Here is a 24,317-nt window from a genome sequence, read left to right on the forward strand (position 1 = left end):
AGGTGCGTAGTTCGTGTTCCTGAGCTCTGACAGTGCGGCCGGGACTGATAAATACATTGCACTTAACGCAAAGCTTGTCATGCAAGGATCGTCGCGAATCGCAGCGATACGCAATTCAAGGTCGCTGTCATCATCACTTGCCGATGTTGACCGAGACGACAGCGGGGACGGCGATGTTGGCAACATGACTACGCCTCCAGAGACAAATGACTACGCCTTCAGAGACATAGCTGTGCTGACTGCACGTGCGCTCCTAGCAGACGAAACACCAGTGTGACATCATTATTTTTTGTGAAAGCGGCATCAGCTGTGCAGTGGCCTCGACGTGGTCGTGAGGTAGTGCTGCCAGCACTACAATTTGGTGGGCTTCGCTCCCATTTTGAACCGCGTTTGATAGCGAATATATTAATCAATATTACAGATAGTCATTTGTCACTCAGATGCATTTTAGGTCGCGAATCGCTACTAAGGGGTCGATAGCTATTAGTTGACCTAAAAATCTTGGCATGAGTAAATTTGATGTCAGTGCTCCTTCAAGAAGTTGGCAAGTGCATTCATTGAGTACTTTCATGGCGACTTTGTCAAGGACTTGTCGCCATTATGTTTAAATCATCGGTACGTTTAAATCAAGTGCATATTAACGAGGTTTTACTATCGCAATAGCAATACGAGATAAATACAGTGAAACCTCAATGATAAAATCTCAGCTTGTACGAATTTTACGGTGATATGAATTTTTCTCTGGTCTGAGCCAAGGTCCATTAGCGTGCAATATATTGGAGCACGGTTGCTGCGAACCGATTTTCGCCCCGCGACATTTGATACGAACATGCACTCGTGCCCAGGTACGAACAGGGGCTGCCCAAGCTATCGTGGAAGACATGGCATTCACGAGCAAACATGCACGCTGTGCGACCACCAGCTGTGCATCATTGACTCTGAGATTGTGCACTTGTATCTTGGATTTCTCCCCCCCACCCCCCATTGTGTCAATGCGTGCTTTTGCAAGAGGCAGCAGCATCGCTATACTGTGTTAACACGTGCCTGCCACATCAATACAAGCCATATCCTTTCAATCAGATGCCTTATAAAACATGACTGACATTTGGGATTTGGTGCTGCAGCTTTATCATGAAATCCTATGTAAGGGGAAGAAGGACCCTAAGAGATGAAGCGGGTGGTCTTGATGAAGGAGCAAGGCCTCGCAACGTACGCACAGACCTGACAACTCCAATTGGCACGGGCGATTCCCAAATTTTGAGCACCTCCCCAATTTTCTCTCTGGGAAAGGCCGTTAATCCCCCGAAAAGCACCCCAATACCACCACCGTAAAAAAATAACAGCAGTGAAGAACAGCAGTTCGAAAATTTTCTGGCCTTCATCTATCGCATGCGAAGTGCTTCTTAAGTCACTTTTGCCGCAGTTGCTATGTGGTCATGCGAAAAACGTAGTAAGACTAGGAAGGTGCGACTAGTGGTCTGGTCACAAAACATATGGTTCGTAATTTACTCACGCACGGATGCACCATATATCTAAGAGCACCACTGTGACAAGACATCTTGTTCATTATTTACTCATGCACGCATGCACTATATATCTAAGAGTACAACTGTGGTCGTTGACATCTAATAACTTCTCTGGCAATCATTCAGAGCTGTTCATGACATCACTGCAGTCCTGAGAAACAATGAATCAAAAGGTGCACCAACTTTCTTTTGTCGCACACTAATTTTTCATGTTTTCTGGTGTTACAAGTTTAGGATGATGCGAATATTTTGTTGACCCCCTGAGATTTACCGTAATTACTCGAATCTAACGCGCACCTTTTTTCCGGTTAAGCGAGTTCATAAACCGCATGCAATGCTCCGTTGACGGTGACGGCAATGCTTCGTTGCACGTCAGATACCGTATTTACTCGATTCTACCATGCCCTCGATTGTAACGCGCACTTGGTTTTCACGACGTAAAAAAAAAAAATATTAAGACATCAATTGCAACGCACACCCATTTTTCTCGTTGGCCCGCACGATCACACTACTCTGAAAAACGACTCCTTTCGGAAACATCTTCTGTTAAAATATGAGGTACGAAGCAAGCTGTGCCTATTTGACGTGCAACGGAGCATTGCCGTCACTCTTGTTTTACCGTGGCCCGATGTCAGCATGCGAACTTGCTTCGCCCCCTTCTTCTCGACGGTTGTGGTGCCAGGCATGTCGAAGTAAAGAGGCGTCTAATTGGCATTCCCAATTTGCCCAAGCAGGTAGCCGTTGTTGTGCCGCAAGTTTAGGGTGAACCTCTGAAAACTGTGTAGCTTTTCTTCGTACTCCTCCGGCAAGTTTTGGCACATGCCCGTTCGCTTTCGGAGGGATAAGCCTTTCCTCTTCATAAAGTTAGTTAGCCAGCACCTGCTCGCTTTGAAATGGCTCCGCGTTAGCACTTTTTCTAAAGCTAACTGCATAGCCCGCACTTAGAGCAGTTCTGTCGTCACGGGCCGCTGTGCCGCTTGCTGCTCAAGCACATACTCGGCAAGCAGCTCTTCAATTTGCGGAAACCTACCCTGCTGTGGTCCACTGAAGCCTTTGCATGAATCTTTGACAATCTTCTGCTTTTGTTTCCGCCAGTCCCACACGCACGTTTTGGGAACTCTGAACGACCGCAATGCGGCCCGATTTCAGTCTGTTTCGGCACATGCGATGACTTTTCTTTTAAAAGGGGCATCGTGGTGCACTCGTAGAGTTTCTGGAGTTGGCCCTTCCACGCTGTTGATGCTAATGAACTACAAGATGACGAACTCCTCAGCACACGTACGAAGTGCCGCACATGTGAAACACATAGGCAGAAATGGCCGACGCGCCATGCCGAAGCACGTAGGGGGTGGCCATTTTGGAAATGTCGATGGCAATAAAATGACCGTATTAATTTTTTTTTCGCACTCGATTTTAACGCTCATGGGATTTATGAACTCGCTAAACCGGAAAAAAGGTGCGCGTTAGATTCGAGTAATTACAGTAGGCACAAGCTTCCCCCGTACCTCATATTTAAACGGAAGATGCTCCCGAAAGGAGTCTTTTTCCCGAGTGGTGTGATCGTGTGGGCCAGCGAGAAAAATGGGTGCGCGTTGCAATCGATGTCTTACTCTTTTTTTTTTTTTTTTTCGTTGTGGAAACCGGGTGCGTGTTACAATCGAGGGCGCGGTAGAATCGAGTATATACGGTATATCACCGAGGTTTCGCCATAGTTGCAGAGAAAATCGAGTCTTGCAGTTCCTGGCATGTATTGGTTAGAGTGTGACAATAGACCAAACAGTAGATTCAGTCTGCATAGGTAATGAGGTATTTCGCCCATGGTAGGTGTCCAGAGTCAAAGTGACACTACAGCAAAAACCAAGTTTCAGGCATAGCCCATCATTGCACACCCAAGATAACATACTAAAGATGTGTGCCACTTTGACAAGCTGCTACACTGCTTTTTCTGTGGATGTGCCATCGTATCCCCAGTGCTATGGCTGATGGCTGTTGAGTCCAAGGTGGCAGATTAAATCCTGTCATAGGGGGCCACATTTTGGCAAAGGGAGGGGGGGGGAGATGCAAAGTTTGCTTGTGTACTTGGGTATGGGTGTACTTTAGTACCTGCATTAAGCTAAGCAGGCAATAAATAAATGCATATAAAGTACTATGTACATATCTTAAAAGAGTAATGAGACAACATTTTGAACTTGTTTTCTCAACTTATACTTCCTGGGCAAAATATTAGTCAGCCTCACAGATACCCAAATAACAAAAAAAAGCAGTTCTATAAGAAGTCTCATTTTTCTGGTTTGTTTCTCTTGATAAGTCGACGAAGTTATTCACAGAAGCAGAATACCGTTTTTACTTGAATCTAAGAAGAGTTTCTTTTCCAGATTTTCGCTACCTAAACTGCACTCTTGCGTAGCAGTTGATTGGCGAAATTCAAGTTGTCAAAAAAGTACAATTCTTTTAGTTTTGTTTTCATTTTTTCTCCACGTTGCAATGAAGATTCATCCCTCACATTAGTACAATAGCAGTGCCATTATAATCAAACAAATATGGTGTTTTATTATTATGCTGCTACTTTCGGACACTAAACGAGTAGTTGCATTGGTGCTCAATTTTGGCAGTTGATTAATGCACGCTAGGTTGCCTGATTGTGCTCCGTTTTGCACATTTAGTTCTTTTCTGTGTGTCTGAATTGGTGCATGCAGCGGTGTTATCAAGAACACAGCCAGATGATTATCCTGACCGAGACATGACCGCCATGGAAGCTCACCTGTACCAAGCATTCAATGTGGCTCTCGTACCTCGCATAGGACGTAACACTGAAGTCCAGTTAGGTGAGTACGGCACTCACTAGGCATTGCTTCTGTCACTCACTAAGTTGTATTATGTAAGAACTATAGTTGAACACTGCTGTAATGTGTACTGACTGTTCTCGAACTGATTGTTCGTTAGTGAAGCTACAGCTAAATTTAAATTGTACATGTTGAAAACATAGCATCGTTTAAAAGCCTGTTTTACATGCGATTTCTATCGCATACAATTGAAATCTCAATCTCACTCTTCACAGGCCCCCTGTAACTAGATTTCTCGAAATTGGTTGCACAGACCAAATTTTTGTTGATTGCCCTTGCAGTGTTAATAAAGAAGGTTAAATTTTTACTCTAATTGCTTGAATATAACATGCCAATAAATGTAATGCATCCAAATTCTCACAAGTGCAAAATAAAACTGCATCTTAGTGTAATGTTACCAGAATTTCAAAAGAAAACATTGGCATGCCCCTGTGTTGACGATTAAGAAAAGTAGAAGGACAAGCACAATATGTTTTCATAGTATAAAAAGTTTATTCTCATAGTTTTCCATCTTTTGTGATGTTGCTGTTTTAGCTTGAAGGTTATTTTGGAATATGCCTTGATAGTGATCAAGGGCCGTTATCTTCACAAGCCTGGTCTACACAGGGTTGATGAATTAAGTTTGCAGGCGTGTCATGAAAGTCCCCACTTTCAGCTTGCAGGAACTTTTTCTGGTAGACGTGCTACTGATGGTCTCCTTCTTTTGCTTGTGCTGCTTACAGACAAGTGTTGGGCTCAAAGCAGGCTGAATGCAGCTATCCCCAGCATGCCATGTATCCTCATACACGTAGAGCCAGAGCTGAAAAATTAAGGGTGTTCAAACTCAAACCTAAAAAAAAGAGATAAAAAAAAGATCTACAGTTCGTATATGTTACCATACGGGAGTCTCCAGGATTGGCCGGGAGACTCCCGGATTTAGACCGTTTCTTTCATTTCTACAGTTGTCATGAAAATCTCCTGGCAATCGAAATGTCTGTGCGTGACCTGGCCACATTGACAAGAAAGCAGCTCAATCTGCTCCAGTCTTTTCAAACCTGCCCCATTTTATTATAAATGACTTTAAGGGGTGTTAATTTAAACTTACAGTAGAATCTCACTAATGCAAAAGCACGGCAAATATGAATTCATGAATGAATGAATGAATGAAACCATGTTTATTCCACTTTGTTCATTATAAGGGCGCTGCAGTGGACCGAATTCTTGTAATTCCCTAGCAGAATTCTATTATGTCCATTGGCCCTAAATTCGAATGTTCCGAACATATTTTCTAATCGCGGCGGGCGATACGAACCTTGGTACGAAAACTGTGAGAGATGAGAGCGCGTCGACGCATTGCAACAAGCTTGACACCGAGCGTGTGTGGCTTTTTTTTCTTTATTGAGTGTTCATACACGTATACATATACGGTGAATGACTGCGTCGATGGCAATAAAACCAGCCGAGACTGTCCATATAATTTCTATCGCAATATAAAAAGGATGTAGACGAGGCCGAGACTGTCCATATAATTTCTATCGCAATATAAAAAGGATGTAGACGAGTTGAGGTGTTCCTGTCAAAAGAATCTAATAGTGAGCAAAGTTTTGACCCGCGCTTTTGCGGCAGCCAGCTACGCCGTCCCGTTTATTCACGTGTGTCTCAGGAAGACATACGCACATTATTTTGATGGAAGTAGATTCAGCTAGTTGTGTTGATCCTTTGAGATTCTCACCTTAGTGGGAAACCCTACCCCCGTGTGTTTGGCCAACACTAATGTTGGCACTAATGATTGAGAACCTCCACCTCCGTTTGTTTTTTGCGATGTTTTTTCTGTTTGTTTGTCTATGGGTTTTTTTTGGGGGGCCGAAAAAAATAGGAGCAAATAATTCAGCGCACTCCTCCTGCCCCCCCCCCCCCCCCCCCGGGGACAGAAATCTCCCGGATTCAGAATCCTTGAACTTGGCAGGTATGTATTAACGTATTTTCCAGTGTATAAGACACTTTCTCCCCCCCTAGAATTTTTGCGGCTCTGTGTTATACAGCGACACACAAAGCCAGTGTTCTCGCATGTCTAATATGTCAAGTCTTTTATATTCAAGTACAATAAACTGTACATAGCACCACCCCAAAAAAATTAAATTTATTATATTTAAAACAGCATAGTTACCACAGCCTCCGCTGTCGACTATTTCTAGTTGAAATAGTACAACAGCTGAGGAGGTTGTGGCCACATCTAAGACCATTGTTTCTATTATCATCATCATTATCATCATCATCAGCCTGGCTACGGCCACTGCAGGGCTAATGCCTCTCTCATGATCCACCAAACAACTCGGTCTTCTGCTTTCTGCTGCCAAGTTATACCTGCGAACTTTCTAATCTCATCGGCCCACCTAACATTCTGTTTCCCCTTTGTGCATTTGCTTTCTCTGGGAATGTAGTCAGGCACCCTCAATGACTAGCGGTTATCCTGCCTACTTGCTACGTTCTGGGCCCATGTCCATTTTTCATGTTGATTTCAACTATGATATCCTTGACCCCAGTTTGTTCCGTGACCCACGCTGCGTCGTTCTCAATTTAAGCTGAACCCTCTTTGTAAGCCTCCAGGTTTGTGCTCGATAAGTAAGTACCGGCAAGATGCAGCTGTTATATACTTTCCTCTTGAGGGTTAGTGGTATATTACCATTCATGATTTGAGAATGCTTGTTGAATGTGATCCACCCCATCCTTATTTTTCTGGTTATTTCACTCTCATGGTTCGGCTCCACGGTCACTACTTGTTCTAAGTAGACATACCGTATTTGCTCGCATAATGAACGCACTTTTTTTCTAGAAGAATCCGAGCAAAGTTGGGGGGTGCATTTATTATGCGGGGTAAATGAATGAATGAAACAACTTTATTGTGAAATCCGGCTAGTTGCTGGTCCGGGCCAGACCGCTCAGATAGAGGATGGAAAACCTTGTCTCAAAATAGCCTCCCTGGCCTGCTGGATAGCCTAGGTTTGGTCTTCTAGTTCGAAGCTGAACAGCATTGTATGCCAGCGCTCCCGGAGAGGTTCTAGGGAGTCTGTTTGCTTCTTCGGACACTCCCAGAGCATGTGGCTTAGGGAGGCCGCTTCTACTTTACAGGCTTTATATATAGAGTCTGGGTAAATTGATGGAAACATTGTGTACCTGAGCAGTGCTGGGGAAAGAATGAGTTAGTAATTTTCGCCAGTCTGTCACCTGTTTTCGATCTAATTTTGAATGAGGTGGAGGGAAAATACGCCTCAAGTCACGATCATACTTGGTATATTCTTCATTGCTGGAGATTCTGTCTTTTAATACAGGTTCAATTTCGGCAGCAGCATCTCTCGACAAGGGTACCCCTTGGGCTGCACGGCGGGTTAAATCTCGCGACAGCGCATGGACTGTGTTGGTGGCCGCGTTTGTGTACGCCGGGAAACAGATTAGATATTTACGTTCCTCGAACTCATCAGTTCCTGGTTCCTCGCAAGAATTTTTAGGGCACTTTGCGAAATGTGTCTGCATGCAAAATTCCTAATTGCAACCTGTGAGTCACTCAGAATGAAACTGTGTTTTCTGGAAGTGGGAGCCATTGCGATGGCCACCTCTTCAGCTGCCTCAATCCGTGTCGTAAAGACAGTACAGGCATTAACGCAGTTTCCAGTCGCGTCTTCAGCCGCTGCAACATGTGCTTTCTTCTTGGAGTACGGGCTTGCATCTACAAACAGAGACTTTTCACTTGTCCGATGTGTCTTGAGCGGCGCTTTTGCTCTGTGGTGTCTGCGTTCTGCATTCGTAGTGGGGTTCATATTTCTAGAAAGTGGGTTTATCACGATTTTAGAGTGGATGTAGGTGATAATGTCATATTTCTCGCGGTGCTGAACGTGGTATGCGATACCCGATTTTGTTGATATGTTCCTGCCTGTTTTGTTGCTGACAGCCTTTCTAATTGTGAGACGCTTCGGCAATCTCATCTAGCATGTTGTGAACGCCTAGTTTCAGGAGCAGTTCCTTACTTGCATATTCTGGGACACCTAAGGCTTGCTTGCATATTGTGGAAAGCCGCTACGTATGCAACATGGCTAATTACAAATGCCTGTATTAGGCGCATGACGCTGGCCTCGCCCATGCCTCGGTGTCTATTTGTAACCCTGCGCACTAACCTCATAGTGTTGGCGACCTTGGCTTGTAGCTTGTGGATCGTTTTCTAATTGGTTCCCTTGGACTCAATGATCAATCCCAGGACTCTTATATGCTGAACTATGGGTATAAGTTTGCCATTGGCCGTCCTGACTGCAATCTCTTCGTACTCGCCACTACCTGCGTACGATTTTGGCGGTCTGCCTCTCAGCGTGGGTCTATATAGAAGGAGCTCTGACTTTTCCTTTTTTGGCGAACATCGAAGGCCCGTGCTTTCTCGGTATCTCTTTACCGGGGCTACAGCTTCTTGATGTCTCTACTCAATGTAGCCATCACTACCATCGGCTATCCAGATGGTAATATCTACATAGATAGAGTGATGAACTCCCAGAATTTCATCACGTTCCTTCAGTAGACCTATCATTGTCAAACTAAAAAGCATTGGCGAAATCACGGAGCCCTGTGGCGTTTTGCTGCTGCCCAACTCGTAGAGGTCTTATTTAACATCACCTATGGTGATCCTGATTTTCTTGCTGGCCATGAAGTTTTTAACATACTGTATATACTCGCATAATGATCGCACTTTTTTTTTTTTTTTTCAAAAAATTGACTCGAACTTCGGGATGCGATCATTACGCGGGGTAAATGTTCCGTGAAAAAATATTCTGAGCACCAGAAACGCAAAAAAGTTGCTAATCAGAATTCTTACAGCAGCTATCATGAACGTAACCAAAAATAAAAGTAAATTAAGGCTTACCTTTGTAATAAAATGCATGCATAATGCAGGAGCTACATGCATGGCACACTACCCTTTTATTTTTTACCTCTCTGACCCTCTACATTAATTCAGACTCCGAAGCATCACTGGCGTCAGTGTCGTCGCTGCACGATTCCCTGTCGGAACCGGCAGTGTCTTCACTGTCCCACAGAGGGTCATCTTCCGTTCCGTCGAGCGCGTTGGAAATGCCAGCGACAGTCCATTCCGCCGCATGAAGCGTGTCGTCCAGCCGGAACTGGCGCGGAAGTTTTTTGTGGCTATTTTCAGGCTCCGGGAAACTGTGCACGCCTGCGTCCGTATCATGCCTAATGACACTGCATAACCATCCTTGCATATGTCCTTCACGTATTCGAGGACTGCCTTTTCAATGTCAGGGAACTTGCCAGATTTGGGTCCACGGAAAGGCCATCGCGTGCTGTTAGTAGCCATGAGCATGTTGCGCTGTTTTTTCTAATATCGGATCCGGATTTTGTTGACGCCGAATTGTCTGCCGGCAGCGCGGTTGCCGTGCTCTAGCGCCTAGTCAAGCGCCTTCAGCTTAAACGCGGCAGTAAAGCTTGTGTACCGCCCCATGGTGAAACGGCGCTTCAACAGACGATCACAAAGCACACCAAAAAAAAAAAAGTGGTCTCAGGAAAAAAAAAAAAACATTGCTGCGGGATGAACACAAGTCGACCAACAGGCGGCCGCCGCTGTAACAGTGCGGGATGTCAAAACAAACATGGCAGCTGACCGAGCGAAGCCACGGAGGAAGGAAAGGTAAGGAGAGGCCCTGGCGTCACTCGTTGTGAAGCCGCGATGAAGCCGGAAGTCGGCCATATTGACTAGGCAAATTCTCCTCTCTTGTTTACTTACATATGAATGCGAAGCAGAAGGCGCGACTCCCTCTCCGGCTCGGAAAGCACGTAGGCTGCGCAGCGCGTGTGTCGTGACGATCCGAAACTAATGGAACTGGGCTCATCACTCTGAGCCAACGGGACACCTTCAGCGAAATAGCTTCGTCCGAGTAATAACAGGGAGTAACAGCTCGCCGACAACGAAGCAACTACGAGAGAACGCGCGCTAGATGCACTGACAATGGCGAGTGCTTTCACGTCATTAATTCAGCAACTGTACAGACAACACGATTGGTCGTGCGCCTTCTACGGTTGCATTCCGCCACGCGGCCGACGCAGCGTCCTGCCACTGTGTCCGAGTTCTGCGTGAAACTCACCGGCGTCAGCATTCTGCGACCGGGGTGACTTTGAGCACGGTGCTAGTGACAGTTGAACGTGGTTGCTGTTACGTTGAGATTACATGCAATGCTGGTGGAGAGTGTACCAAGCGGAACAGAAAAGGTGTTTTAATACGCACATGCAAGTTGTTACTGTACACACACAACACGAAACTACGTATGTGCACATGGTCCTCACGGCGTCTTGCTGGGCTCAACAGCGTCGTCCGTAGTCACAAGCAGGAGCACTGCTCAACCGTCACTGACCTGCAAGGCGTTCGTCGTCATTCAGCTCCGTCATGGTGCCCAACGCAATTTCGCTGAACACTAACTGCTTCATTCGCGTCATCCGCCGCACGACACATGGATATGCACTTGTTCTACGCACTGTTGAAACGCCGTGATGGACAAAGGGATTTGTAAACGTTGCTAACAGTAATGTAACAGCCAGGAGAACACTGCGTAACCAATAAGGCGGCGCAGAGCACAGATATTGTCCGCCACAGCTCAGTACGAGACCTGGGGAGGCACACATTCCGCCGCCAGCCGCGGCCGCTCACTGCTAGACCAGCTCCACTGCGCAAAACGTAACCATAGCAACGCCGCCATTGTGCCTAGTGAATATGGCCGCCATGATGTCATTTCCGCCACATTTTTTACGCCCTGCGCCGGCTGGGCATGCCCTCTCCTTACCTTTCCTTCCTCCGTGGAGCGAAGCACTCCGTGGAGCGAAGCCACCGCATTTTTTTCTTCTTTGCGTCAGTTATGGAGGTTGTGAGTACATCACGCGCGTCAGAACAGTTTCTTCCATCTAAATAAGGAATGCTTTCATTTAAATCAGTAAATTTACGGCATTAGCATAGTGATGCCCGCTTTCAGATCACAGAAACAATGATAGGTGTGTTCAGCTAGACTTGGCACATGACATGTCGATGCGGCAAGTTCAGGGTGCGATCATTAAGCGGGGGGAAAAAAGTCGAACTTAGAGGACAAAATTTAGGGGTGCGATCATTATGCGAGTGTGATCATTATGCGAGTGCGATCATTACGCGAGTAAATACGGTAGTTGTACGCTCTCTTTCCCATGTTTAGACTAGAAATTCAAGCTAGAATGGTGCTATGTGCCGCATTATCAAAGGCTTTTTTGAGATTGAGTCCAAGGATGGCCCAGGTGGATCTGTATTTATGGTTGAGTACATGCAATTGCGCATAGCATAATGCCTATATAAGTGTGTACTAACATCACTTTATATACTTTTAATATAAAAATACTTGTCATCCTTGAATTTCGAGGAATGAGTTCTGTCATTCTCTAATCATGTTCTACACCGAGGTCATGGGTTTTGACTGTCAGTTCTTTGCTAACTAATGTCGCGAGAATTCTATCATTGTCGCCCCATCCGGTGCCTATGGATCGGTAACCCGCCAGTTTGGCAAGCCCGTGCGTTTCCTGGAGCAAAAGAACGTCTGGTTTATTGCCCTGCTTAATATATTGTTGGAGAACGTATCTTTTGGTCCCATATTCTCTACAATTTCATTGCCAAATTTTGAACTGTCCCCCACCTTGTCTGCTCATCCGTAAGTCGCATGGGACGAAGGGATAAAAGTAGCTTGCCGTAGAATAGCTATCGGTGTCGCCACGGTTGGATTATACGAGGAGTGCTGTTGCTGTGATTGCACATTGGCTCCTGCATGTACAGTAGGTGTTGACATCGCTCCATGGTTTCGACTCTGGTGGTGAGTGCTGCAACATCGATGGGCGCTATGGTCGTGGCCTCAACTAACGATTGGATCGTGGCTAGTATTTGATCTACCTTCTTCTCAATAGTATCTAATCTTTCCTGTTCAGCAAGGTCTTGCCTGGGGACTTGCGATTCCACGGTCTTTTGAATTTTGGCCTTTCGTTTGAGCGGGGGGATTGTTACCTCCATGCAATCCCCACCTATTGGAATTTCGCTATTCCGTCCCATGGTAGAAGTGGATTTTTTTAATTTTCTGCTGGCGGGGCTGTCCACAACAAGCTGCCACTAATAGCGACACACGGCGTATAGCCCTTAGTATCAGCATGCGCTGACCAAGGGTGGGGCGCTTCTCGTCAACGCTTTCATTACGCACAAGCTTTGTTGTGGCCATCAACTATGGCTGCGCCACAGGAAACCTGGTTACTTAGCAAGCGCATGTTTACTACAATTAGTATTGCTCCTAAAAATGCTAGTCTTGCTTTGTAAAACATTTGAACATGTTGCTATCGCATTCATTGCTTGGCTTTTTTGGCAAAACTGTGACTTTTTTCAATTTAAAAATTGTTAGGTCTTGTGCCCTCTGGATACGATTGATAATGAAATACATCAGGCACAGCTGAAACAACTTTCTTGATTCAAAAACATCGCTAACATCCAGTCCCTTTCAAAATTGTGACAGCCCTTCTCTGTGTTATTCACTTTCCAGTCTATTTTGTCTTGAAGGGACGCTTAAGAGGTAAACGATTTTTCGGGTAATATCAAAGTACAATTTCACAATCTTGAAAATGGGAAAATGTGCTAAAAGAAAATGCCACTAGCGACGCCACCTTGAAATTTCAGCACCAGACACCGTGACGTAAGAAATTTTGAAGGCGTCTTCTGGGGTGCTACGTAACTTTCAATGAATAAAAATAAAGTACAATGTAATCTGTGGGTGCCATAGACTTAGCATACGAAGTTTCATAAAGTTTGATCGAGTGATATCACGAAAATGCCGAAAGTACATTTTGAAATTTCTTATGTCACACACAATGATTTTAGCGCTGAATTTGAAAATTAAACTTTAACCTCGGTTTTCTCTGCTAATAATGAAATTGTGGTAGTGAAACATATGACATAAGAGTTCTCAGAGAGCAGTTTGCCTATCTGAAGCAAGCCATTGTTCCTCTTTAGTGTCCGCTTAACCGTACAATGTAAAATACTTAAATGGGAGAGGGAGCGGCGTTCATGCTTCAAAGCCCCTACTGCTTGGTTTTACCTTAGTTAACATTTGTTCTATAGCATTTTTTTTTCTTTAGATGAACTCTTGACAGGTGTTTTGTGCTTTCCGTGCAGTGTTCTATAAATATCCTGAGCGCAATGTTGGTGTTATAGGTTCTGGTCTTTGACACATTGTTTTGACCCTTCTTTGCCTGTTCTCTTTATGTGCTACCAGGTATATCCGGCGAGAAGGTGGAGATAACGCCTCTGCATCAGAAACCCAAGAACCGACTCTGGAGTTGGCAGCCAAAGGCAGTTACGCACAACATGAACGAGATTGCTGCATGCGAGTTTGTCCACCGAAAACACAGTTGAGTCTAGCTCCTCCACCTGCCACTTTCTTGTTTCTCTGTGTAACGAGTTCAGTCCTGTTATGTCTTCCCATCATGGCACCAGCGCTGATAGCATAGCACAAATGACCAAGTGTTGGGCTTGCCCCCTCCCCCCTATTTTTCGACAACAGCAAAAGTTATGAAATCACAGGGATCGTTTTTGGTGCCGTAGTTGTCCGCCGCCGCCACTGCTGTCTGTAACCTCTACCGCACGAAAGCAAAAAAAAAACTAAGTAAATAAACAACGCCAAGTACACTATAGGATTCCAACCCGAGTCCTCTGCTTGCCATTCCAGTATTATACTACTGAGCCACGCTAGTGCTTCAACCCTCATTGCAAAGTGACCATATGATTATCAGAGACGCCGCAGCGAGGGCTCCAGAAATTTCGACCACCTGGGATTCTTTAACTTGCACCCAAATCGGGGCACACAGGCCTACAGTATTTTTCGCCTCCATCGAAAATACAGCTTCCACAGCTGTGATTCGATCTCGTGACCTTCGGGATTGCAGCTGAGCGCCATAACCTCTAGACCACGGTGGCGAGGTGAACTGACCCTATAGGTAAGCTTCATGTCAGGAAAAGAATTGCGTTCATGAGTAATAAGTTATAAATGTTCTGAATTTTAGCTGCCACATTCAGAAGGGTATAAAGGTGGAGCTGTAGAACTGATGAGGTGTCTTGAAAAAAGACAGTTTTGCTTTTGGATGGAGATGCACCTACAGAATGATAGTTGTCATCTCGTGAGAGCGACCTACACTCATCGGGGCACTTTCTATAAGGCACTGTGAAAAAAATTTTAGCAGCGTATTTTCTGAACTAAAAGTGTTGGGAGGGTTGTTGAAGTACCACTTGTAGTTTTTTTTTAGCACAAAGAGGATGTGCGTGTGACATCGGTAACTGCTAGGCATTCTAAACTTCACTTACCTTGCAGTATACAATACACCACCTACAAGAATCATTGACGTAATGAACAAGCTGCATTCTTGATAATCCCCATTTCTGTCTTTGCACACAAAAAAGCTGGCGTCCAAAGAAATGCCCATTTCCTTTGTCTGTTTCTGCAGGTACAGTTATGCAGTGTTCATTTTCTGGCACAAATGTGCCATATGACAATTGTGCGCATGCTAGTGTCCAAAGCATTTATTTCAGCTGCACTAGTTTTTCATTTCAGGGTACACACCATCTTGTGAAACAAAATTATGCTGAGAGATTGTCACATAACATCACAGTTTGTTCACATTATTGTAGCTTATACATAACACATTCGTATGAATTGCAGGAAAACATAGACAGAAGCAACTCACGACCATGTGTCATTGCTTTCTCCTGCGTGCACCCTTTCTTCCACTCTGCTACGAGATGTTGCATGTAGAACATCAGTTTGTCGCAACTTATGCCTGATTGGCACATTGTCAATGGAATTGAACTGCACTGAAGACATTGCACACCATTCACTGCACAAGCTTTTCAGTGGAGCTCGGGAAGTTAAGATCCTCATAAGTGATATCATTAACCCCTAGCTGCATAGATAATTCTAGGCCAATGCCTCATTTGCTCTTTTAAACTAATAGCATCTTAAAGGAGACCTGCAACATTTTTTCAAGTATAGTCGTCTAGTGGCTTCGTTGAACGAACTTATGCCTCACAAATTTAATGGCGCAAAAATTTTTGGAATCTGTTGAGGACGGGTGGTATTACGGGAATTGCCCTCGTGCTGCGAGCGCAGTCTCTTCTGTCTTATCAGCGAGCGTGCTACAGGGAGAAGTACAACAGGCGAGCAGTAACACAGGGGAGCCCTTCGTCAGACCTTGTGTCATGACCTTGAGTGCTTTTTCAGTTTTTTCTTCGAATTCGTGGCTTACTTTCAATGTGATCACCAGTGTGCGCGCAGGCAAGAGATGGTCTTGGTAACTATGCCGCTCATGATGCTCAAAGCAGCCAACGGCCGTGAATTTTGTATATATGAGGATGTAATTTAGGTATGTGGAATAATTTATAGAGGAAGAAGCAATTTGTAGCTGACCTTGAGAATTCATTGTAAATTCGAGGCCACATTTTGTGTTATGTTTGGCTTGCGTGTTCCAATGAGCCTCGACTACTGCTACTGATCAGGAGAGTTTTCTAACTATGCTGCAAAAGTTTTGCAGGGCCCCTTCAAGCATGTTGGTGTTTGCAACATGTTTCAACTGCAAATGCGAAGCAGGAGTGTTCACTTTTTTTCTGTTCTAAAGTGAGCTATCAAACAGGAATAGAATTCCTTTTATTATAATAATTAATATTTTTTGGCTAAGCCAATCAACATGAAACAAAAGGAATATGCATGTTTAAAAAATCTTGAAAAATTGAATTGCTGCACAAAGTTGAGGGAAAACAAGGGAGACAGGAAAGTATGAACCAACTAGTCTGCAAAAAAGTATTGCTTAAAAAATCTGTTTATAACGCAGCTCTACAGTGGCTAAATGGGCCTGATGTCTTGAAATGGATAAATGGTTTATTGCTTGTTCAGTTATTTAAATATCTGTTATTCATTAATCAAGCACAGTTAGCAGCAACCCCTTTAAACGACTCCTGACAGCTTAACTAACCTCACTAACAATAATTTTGTCTTTAAAGTGTTTTGCTTCTTAATAGTGGTAGTAAAGTAATTAAGAGGAGATGTGATTTGAAAAAAAAGTTTTATTAATATGTAGCCTAGGGCAATGAAATGTTTTGCTGCATATATAGGCTTTTATGCTGATTTCAAATATGTAATTAGTTTTATAGTATAAGTTGCACAGTTTTCATTTTGTGCAATGACAATGTATAAAGTATAGTTCGTTTTGGACGAAGTTTTTATGTGGCTAAACCTGTATAGTTCTGAATCATTAATGGCTCATATTGCTTCATATTACCTGTAAAATTCAAATACTGATCAAGAAAGTATGTACATCTTAATGTACAAGAAAAATTGTAATGTAATAATTCTTAGAATCATCAGCCCATACTGATTGTTTGCTTTAGGTTTGTAATTATACAGACAATATAAGTTTTTAAATAAGATTCTTGCACCCTTCACATGTTAAGGAATATGTGGGCAAAAATTCATTCTGATCTGGTTATCAGAAGTACCAAAAATATGATTTTTAAACTTAAGAAATTGCCCAGAAATGGATCTTGGGAAAAATTCATCTTAAAGGTATGTGTCAAATTTCATCTATGCACCAAAGATATGTTTTCTTGAATGATTTCTTCTGCCATGAGAGCTTGGCCATCATTGTTATTTTAAGTGTGTGGCCTTAGTGAACTCCGCATGCAGAATGCAATGGCAAGCAGCCAGGTGACAATTTTCAGGAAACTATACAATGAGCTTTAGTTTTTATTAGCCACCTTGTGCTCCTGAAAAGTTATGTTAATTTACTTCAAGTTTAACTGCAATCTTTAGTATTTTTGTTGCAAAAGTAGAGAAACCAAACTTGTCAAAGCAAATAGAAATGAAAATTGTGTAATTTTGGAAAAAGCTTGTTTTTTGACTTCTATCTCTCCTTGAGCGACTATATTGCTCTTCAGATTGCAATGTGTTGTGATAAATTTTCGTGTACATTTGTGCCGGATGCCGTATTTTTTTTTTTTTTCCTACCAGGCATGGGCTCTCCAGAGAAGTGTGTGGTGAAAGTAGTGTACTTATCTGGCGGAGAGTTCAAGAACCATGTCTTTGAGACAGACCCTGGCACGGCATCTGTTATCCGGAACAAGCTGGGCTACATCCTCGTCATGCGTACAAGTCCAGCACGTACTCAGTACCTGGCACTAAAGGAGCGAAAGCTGCTTCGCAAGCAATCCTCCTTCCTGCTGCCTAGCTAAGGCCTTGTTCCTTGAACTACTATTTCAAGCTCCATCCTCCACTCTGCATCTTGTGCTACAACACGTGATAGCAAATGAGGCGTTCAGACGGAGCATGTGTGTTGTGCTCCAAATTGTGCTCAGATCATTTGTTGTGTTGTCATTTGTCTTGCATGCCTCGTGCTTTGTAGCGCACCCCTCGGCTAGACATGAGGTTCCTCTCTCCTCTCTCTCTTATGCTCAAACATGTCCCACCCCTCTGCTTTCTCCTCTAACCAATCCCGTCATATCACATTTTCTCTAAGAATGAATGGCAAAGAAAGCTTACTGGTCGTAGAAGCAGTGTTGAGAACTTGGTCATGCCTTTCTGTTTTTTTTTTTGTTTTTTTTTGTTTTTTTTCGGTGGCAGCAGTTTTTGTTTACAACCATAGTCTCCCTTGAGGGTGCAAATTATAGCCATATGCTCTGAAGCCTATCGTTTTCTTCTGCATTTTATGGCCCTGAGCCTCTGACACCTAATCCACTGGTAATCATTTTTTTTATTGATGAACGTGTCTCTGTTGTGAGGATGCGAGTTGTATTAGGTGAAAGGCCTTGTTGGTCATTTGTGCATGCTGGTCACTGTGCATTGTTGCTTGTTTTCCAGCTCTCACAATGATTGGTCTGTGAGGCTCAGGGTTTCCTTTAACACACTTGCTGCCCCGTCTTCTATCGCATCCTCCCCTCATCTCATCCTGAGGCTGCGTTATGTATGTGCCTAGTAGAACTTTGTGGTGGACACGTCTTGTCCTTGTTAGTTTGTGCGATTAGCAGTGTACAGCTTTAGAAGGACTCTCGAACACTTTCGAAGCCTCCTTCTTTTTTTTTTTTTTGCAGGTTGTGTAGACAGTTTGTTAGAGAAACCTTTTGCGTGGTTCGTATCATGGATATGAAATTATTTATTTGATATTTTAATCACGCAAAGCAGTTGTGACATGGGCTGCCAACAGCATCAGTGCATAGTGGGGCTCGCCAGAAGCACTTTTTATAGAAAAGTCATCATCAGAAGCTTGTCCATATTGATAAAAACAAAGTTGCAGATAACTAGTTCTTCATTGATGTGAAATCTTGCTGGAAGTTAGGTTAGCTTGGTTTCAGTTTGTTTGCTGTACATCTTAACATATTGCATATAGATGTGGTCGTAAAAATGTAAGCATTACAACTATAAGAAGTCGGTAAGCGCTAGCTGCTCTCTCACCTGTGGCCTCTAAGCGTAAAGAAATGCACGCACAAGCAGTGAATCTGCGTGAAAGGTTTTTTTCTCACTTGTGTGCTCTCATGAGTAGCCCGGTTTTTTACTTCTTCACACTAGTGAATGCTGTTGAAGTGGTAAATGTTTCTCACCTCAGCAAGTTGTTGTTGTCTCACTTTTTTCTCCAGGTGTGTGGCTTCACATTAGTTAAACCTCGTTAGTGCATTCCCGCTTTAAGCATACTAACGTTTAAAATCTAGTTGCGACGAGTCCCCGATGGAGTCTCGGAGACTAGTGCATTCGTAGACCGCTTAATCAGTAGTGTTTGGCTTATGCCTACCGGTTAGTGCGTAATAACTGTGTAACACAATAGCATTTTGTGCCACAAAATTTTACTGTGCCACCGTCATGTTGATAAGTGCGGAGATCAGCCAATAAGTTATTGCAATTTCTGCGCGATTGCGGCGATGACATTCCGAGTAATCATCAGGGAAAAAACGAAGGCGAGGTAGCGACCACCAACAAACGCGCTGGTACGACTTATTGCCAGCAAAAAGACTTATCACAGTAAGCATCCTTAGTTATCTGCTCGGGCAAACGTGTGATGTAGCGTCACTTTAAGCCTACTGCACTCTTTTAGGAGTCAACTACCTGAACGGGCTGGGCTGCCGATCGTTGCCGCTTCGTTTTCCGGGACCGTGTTCAAACACGCACCGCTTTACATAAACGCAAGCAGCTCGCTGTCACAGAGTTTAGCGTTGCCGGCACTGAGAAACCTTGCTTTATTACGCCAATGCACGCATCGTACAGCGAGCGTAGTGCTGTTGTTATCATGCTGGACGCTTTTATGTAGCGACAGCCCAAACGCCCCTCTATCTGCTGCCAGGACTGCTAGAGCATCACGGAGAGCGCATTGCTTGCGTAAGCTCTTCGTTGCCGCATTAACTGAGCAGGCTACTCGCCAAATTTGTGCATGGCCTGAAGCAGAGAGGGTGTACTCTACAGCAAGCAGATCGGCAGTGATGGTGTGCACAGGGTGAGCGAAGCACTGCATGCAACTAGTCATGTAGTAAACAATCTGGCTCTCTGAGACTGAACTGCGTTTTAAAAAAGAAAATGCGTGAGTTTTCGCTAAGAAGCAGACCGTGGAAAAACTTTCACGAACAGCCGATTGTGTTCGTTCTATTGCTGTACAACGCTGCGTATCCCGGATCCCCCTGTAGTTTCTAAATGCTCATTGGCGTCGCCATCGTGTGCTATCGGACGGTTGTGCGAGAATCAGCAACTTTTCTGTACTTTGGCAAAAAAAAAGAAATGGCTTTGCGGTGGGAACTTTAGTCAATGTTTCCCGTGGCACTGAGTTTCTTCCATTGTTGGCGGCGATGGCGCATGTCAGGAGATGCAAATTTGTAGCTGGTGGTTAATGCATGGTACGCTTAGTGCATAGATATGCCGCCGTCCCTAGCAGGTACATATTAACGGGGTTTCACTGTATTTGTTACTGTGGTAATGGCATTATTATTACCCTGGGTGGAACAAGCAAACATGGAATGCAAACTTCCACTGTGTAGGTGCTTCTAGCTCTTACCGGTAGCAGCAGGTTATGTCACTGAGTGAGAGAAATCATCACGTATTACCCGTGAAATTTGTTTGTTTTTTCTTGTATTCCTAATTTTTTGGTGGAATAACTTCCTAGGGCATGCTACTATTGCTGCCATTGTTGCTGCCATTGTTGCTGCATTTATCTGTCCTGCTATCAGTCTATACAACCCACAAATAAAAAAAATGGGGGTTTAAGAAGCGAAAGAGGGCCTGTTAGAACTTTCAACTTGTATATAAATGTGTGATTCGAAAGTTAGACAGTTAGCGACATCTTTCCCGGTACAATGAGCATCCTCCATTCACATTTGATTCTCTTCGTTTTTGTGAGCCATGCGACACCAATATAGAATAATGCACCATCATCTTTTGAAACTTGAAATGCAACAAGCTGAAAGGCCACAATGTGACACAAGTGAAATGTGAAATAAACAGCCAGAATTGGGCATCTATATGTACATATTTGCTTTTTATCATGCAGAGTGGTATAGTTCGGTGTTAGGAATATGTGTGGCAAATGGGCAGCAAAAGCACTGGACTTCGCTTGGTTTCACAGGCCCTCGAGTAATGTTGATGGAGCCAATAAAACTTGGGAAGTGTGCATCAGCTACGCAAAGAGAGTTATGTGTCAAGCAAGACTGCTCTGGGCATACCTGATATTTATGTAACCTCCCCACTTGCCTACTGTACAGCACTGGTGTTACATGCGACAGCATTTCTCAGGTTTCACCACGGTTCATTTGTTTGCTTTTCCAGTCTTCTGTATCTTTTGCCCTATTTTGTATGTAGCTACCCAGAAAAAAATGTACGACTAAGCAGCTGTTCATGTCATGCACACGGCCTGCTGCCAAGAGAATGGGGACGTTTACAGTTGTCTGTTACTCAAGTGACCTTGGGAATGAGTTTTCAGTAAATGCAACTACAGTCGACTCTCGTTAGTTCAAACTCTAAAGGACTTCTGAATTTTCTATGAATTATCAGAAGTTCTCAGATAGATGACTCTGGGTGAGGTGACACCACACATTATGATTAGGCATTGATTTTATGTGTTTTTATGTGTTTTTAAGCCCTAACTGTATGCAGTGAACAGAAAGCAGAAATGTAAAGTCCACAAGTTTATTGTCCATTTACTGCTGATCAGACCTTTTGAAGAAATCGTGAATTGCCAACTGCTTCATTGCTACAGGTGTGTGCCTTCGGCACAAGCTGTCTATACCAGTTGAGAAGCATTACGGTTTACCATGCGTGTGCTTCGTTTCAAACATTTGTTTACTTGCAAAGCCTTTCTCCCTGAATGCCTCAGGGGCTCATTTTGCATTTTCAGACTGTTAGGATTATATAAGCACACACATTTTTAAATAGTAGTGGGAAAGCTGGATATTTTTTGGCATAGACCTGCAAAAAGTACCAACTGAATGATGGAGTTTAATAGGAGGCTTTTAAATACATTGAAAGAATAGAGGGCCAACCAAAAAAATGAATTTTGTTTGAATTAACCAAAAGTACAAATTATCAGAGTTCGAATTATTGATAGTCTACTGTAAGTACTTGTGACCTGTCATGTGATCCATAATATGCCAGAGAAAGAGGCAGAATTTCACAGACATGTGCCGAAAACTTATTTCTAACAGGCATTTCCTGCATGACACTCACATACACCTCATCTTTCTTTGCTGATTTCTTTCCCTCTTTTGAGACAGAGTGCTCCCATTACTAAAGTTGGTAACTGTTCCACACCCATATTTGCTTTCTTTGTTTCTTCGGTTACTACAGCGTTTTACTGAAGCAATGAAGTGTGAAAAGAAGGTATAGAAGACCTTGCGTTATCTGCAGTGCAGATTTGCACCCTTGTCCTACCTCTAGTTTTGCAGTGTTTGCAGATGTAGCAAGTAATCTGCTGCGTTACCTGTGTGGGTCACTCAAAATGTTCCACAGTGCTCGCCCTATTTTTTACTTTTTACAAGTTGTTGAAGTGACCCTGACACCCGTGTGGCAGAGGCGAGGAAGAGCAGTGTTTTGATTTGTGCCGGTGATTTCACGAAAATGCGCATTTCACCCAGAGACACGCGAAATTATATGCTGTGTAGCAACCGACAAGTTTGGTGCATTCTGCCTTGTTGGCCCTTTTCTGTGTCACCTGCGTAATTTGTAAGCATCACCGTTTTTTTTTTTTTTTCTATTGGATAGTCACTTTGGATATATGCGATTTTGCCGACTGAACTCTGGCTGACGGCATGGGTTCATACGCACTCAGTGTTCACATTCATAGTATGCTACATGCTTTTTCTGACTCTGTGTAAAAACTAAACTTTTCCTTTGTATAGCGTGATCAAAGAGCAGTGTGTTGTGTGGCACTTGGAATTCACGTCTTCTACTCATTGTACAGCCATCATTGTGTGTGGCTTAAGGTAATTCTTAAAGAAAGAAAAGGAAGGAACAAGATGTCATGTTGCCCTAATTGCAAACAGTCTTATTGAAAGTGTCTACTAGAAGCCACCATTAATGCACCTTCGAAGTGCATTAAAGTACTGATATCACACATTGCAAGGGTAAGCAAACAGACCAAATTCACTTGTAGTGCTCATCTTGTCTTGGCACCCAAATGGTTTTACCCCAGCTTAGGTATCCAATGTTACAAGGAATACGTCAATCACATTCAAGAGCTTGTGTTCCTTCTCTCTGAATAACCTTTCTCACTGAGTATTCTCATGGCAGTTCTCGGTGAACACAATATTGCCTGAAATTTTGGCGAAATTTTGGGCAAATATATGTGCTGTTGTTTCATTCCTGCTGGCACGGTACTGTAGTCCTGTGCCAGTACAAGACTGGCAAGCTCAAAAGCAGCTTTATGTTTCCTTCCCGTATATCTGGCATCTTGCATATTCTGCCAGCAGGATTCGTAGTATCAATGCTTGTAATTCTGCAGTGCTGTGCCCTTCTCTGCAGGAGTGGATAAACTGTCTTTGCAAGAGCAGAAGAGATAAGGGGAGCTTCGAAAGCTGAGCGATTTGGGCCGAGCTTGTACATTTTGCATATGATGTTGTCTGTTCAGCGAAAATCTTTTGCTCAAATGGCTATAAACACACGTTCTATCATATGGGCACGTGAAAGGTGTTCTACGAAACTTTCAACAGCCTCTTTCTGTGAAGGTTCGCCATAATGCTATACAGGTCATGTTCTGATTGCTTGCCTTGTTTTTAGTTTGTGATGACTGTAGCAACCTTGGTGCAGTGAAGAAGTCATACATAATTTTTCCTCCTGCCTGGGGACTGACCATATATTGGTTTGTCATCCATGTTCTGTTTCTCTTTTTTTTGCTGTTTCATGAAACTGTTTTTGTTTGTGTGACTTTGTTAGCAGAAGTTACTATTGTAACACTGTCCAAAGAACAAGAATTGTAAGTAAAATTTTACAAGTAGTAAAATGTTTTGGTGCTGCCTAGTTACTTGGATTTTTCTATTTACTGTCTCTGTTAGCCACTGACAAGATTCCAGAGCTGCCACGAATCAAGTGAGACATCACTGGTGGGCATAACAATGCTTTTAATTAACTCTCGTTGATGATCTAGTAATTGCTCTTTCTAGCAGTATTGCTATAATGTAACTGTGTTAAATTACCAAAAAACGATTTCGTGTGGCCTGTACCTTGCCATGTTTATGACACCAAATCTTGGTAACGTTTCTCACTGAGAGGAACAGGTGAGTGCACTTTGAAGCACTTGTGTCTCCCCTTTCTATTAGAGACATCCTCTCATATTGGATACTCGAATGAGAAACATTAGGTCTACCTCGCTAATAATTCAGTGTACAGCACGGAGTTGGCAGCCAATCATTTCTGTAAAATGC

At 43.5% G+C, this 24,317-nt stretch overlaps 1 protein-coding gene and 1 long non-coding RNA gene across 4 annotated transcripts in view; one reads left to right on the top strand and one right to left on the bottom strand.

Annotated features, from left to right (window-relative positions):
* Positions 1-23,913, top strand: part of Sin1 (SAPK-interacting protein 1) — a 141,758-nt gene extending 117,845 nt beyond the window's left edge. For both annotated transcript variants that reach the window (XM_037413402.2, XM_075880000.1), the window contains exons 11-13: positions 4,223-4,351; positions 13,663-13,797; positions 17,443-23,913. In XM_037413402.2, the coding sequence (XP_037269299.1) occupies positions 4,223-4,351; positions 13,663-13,797; positions 17,443-17,663 (485 nt within the window). In that variant the 3' untranslated portion in view covers positions 17,664-23,913. The remainder of the gene's footprint in view (positions 1-4,222; positions 4,352-13,662; positions 13,798-17,442) is intronic.
* LOC142776393 (uncharacterized) overlaps positions 4,842-24,317 on the bottom strand; it is a 56,010-nt gene continuing 36,534 nt past the window's right edge. For both annotated transcript variants that reach the window (XR_012887509.1, XR_012887510.1), the window contains one exon: positions 4,842-5,168. This is a non-coding gene — a long non-coding RNA (uncharacterized LOC142776393). The remainder of the gene's footprint in view (positions 5,169-24,317) is intronic.

This window comes from Rhipicephalus microplus, chromosome X (genome assembly GCF_043290135.1).
Source record: "Rhipicephalus microplus isolate Deutch F79 chromosome X, USDA_Rmic, whole genome shotgun sequence".
Taxonomy (NCBI): domain Eukaryota; kingdom Metazoa; phylum Arthropoda; class Arachnida; order Ixodida; family Ixodidae; genus Rhipicephalus; species Rhipicephalus microplus.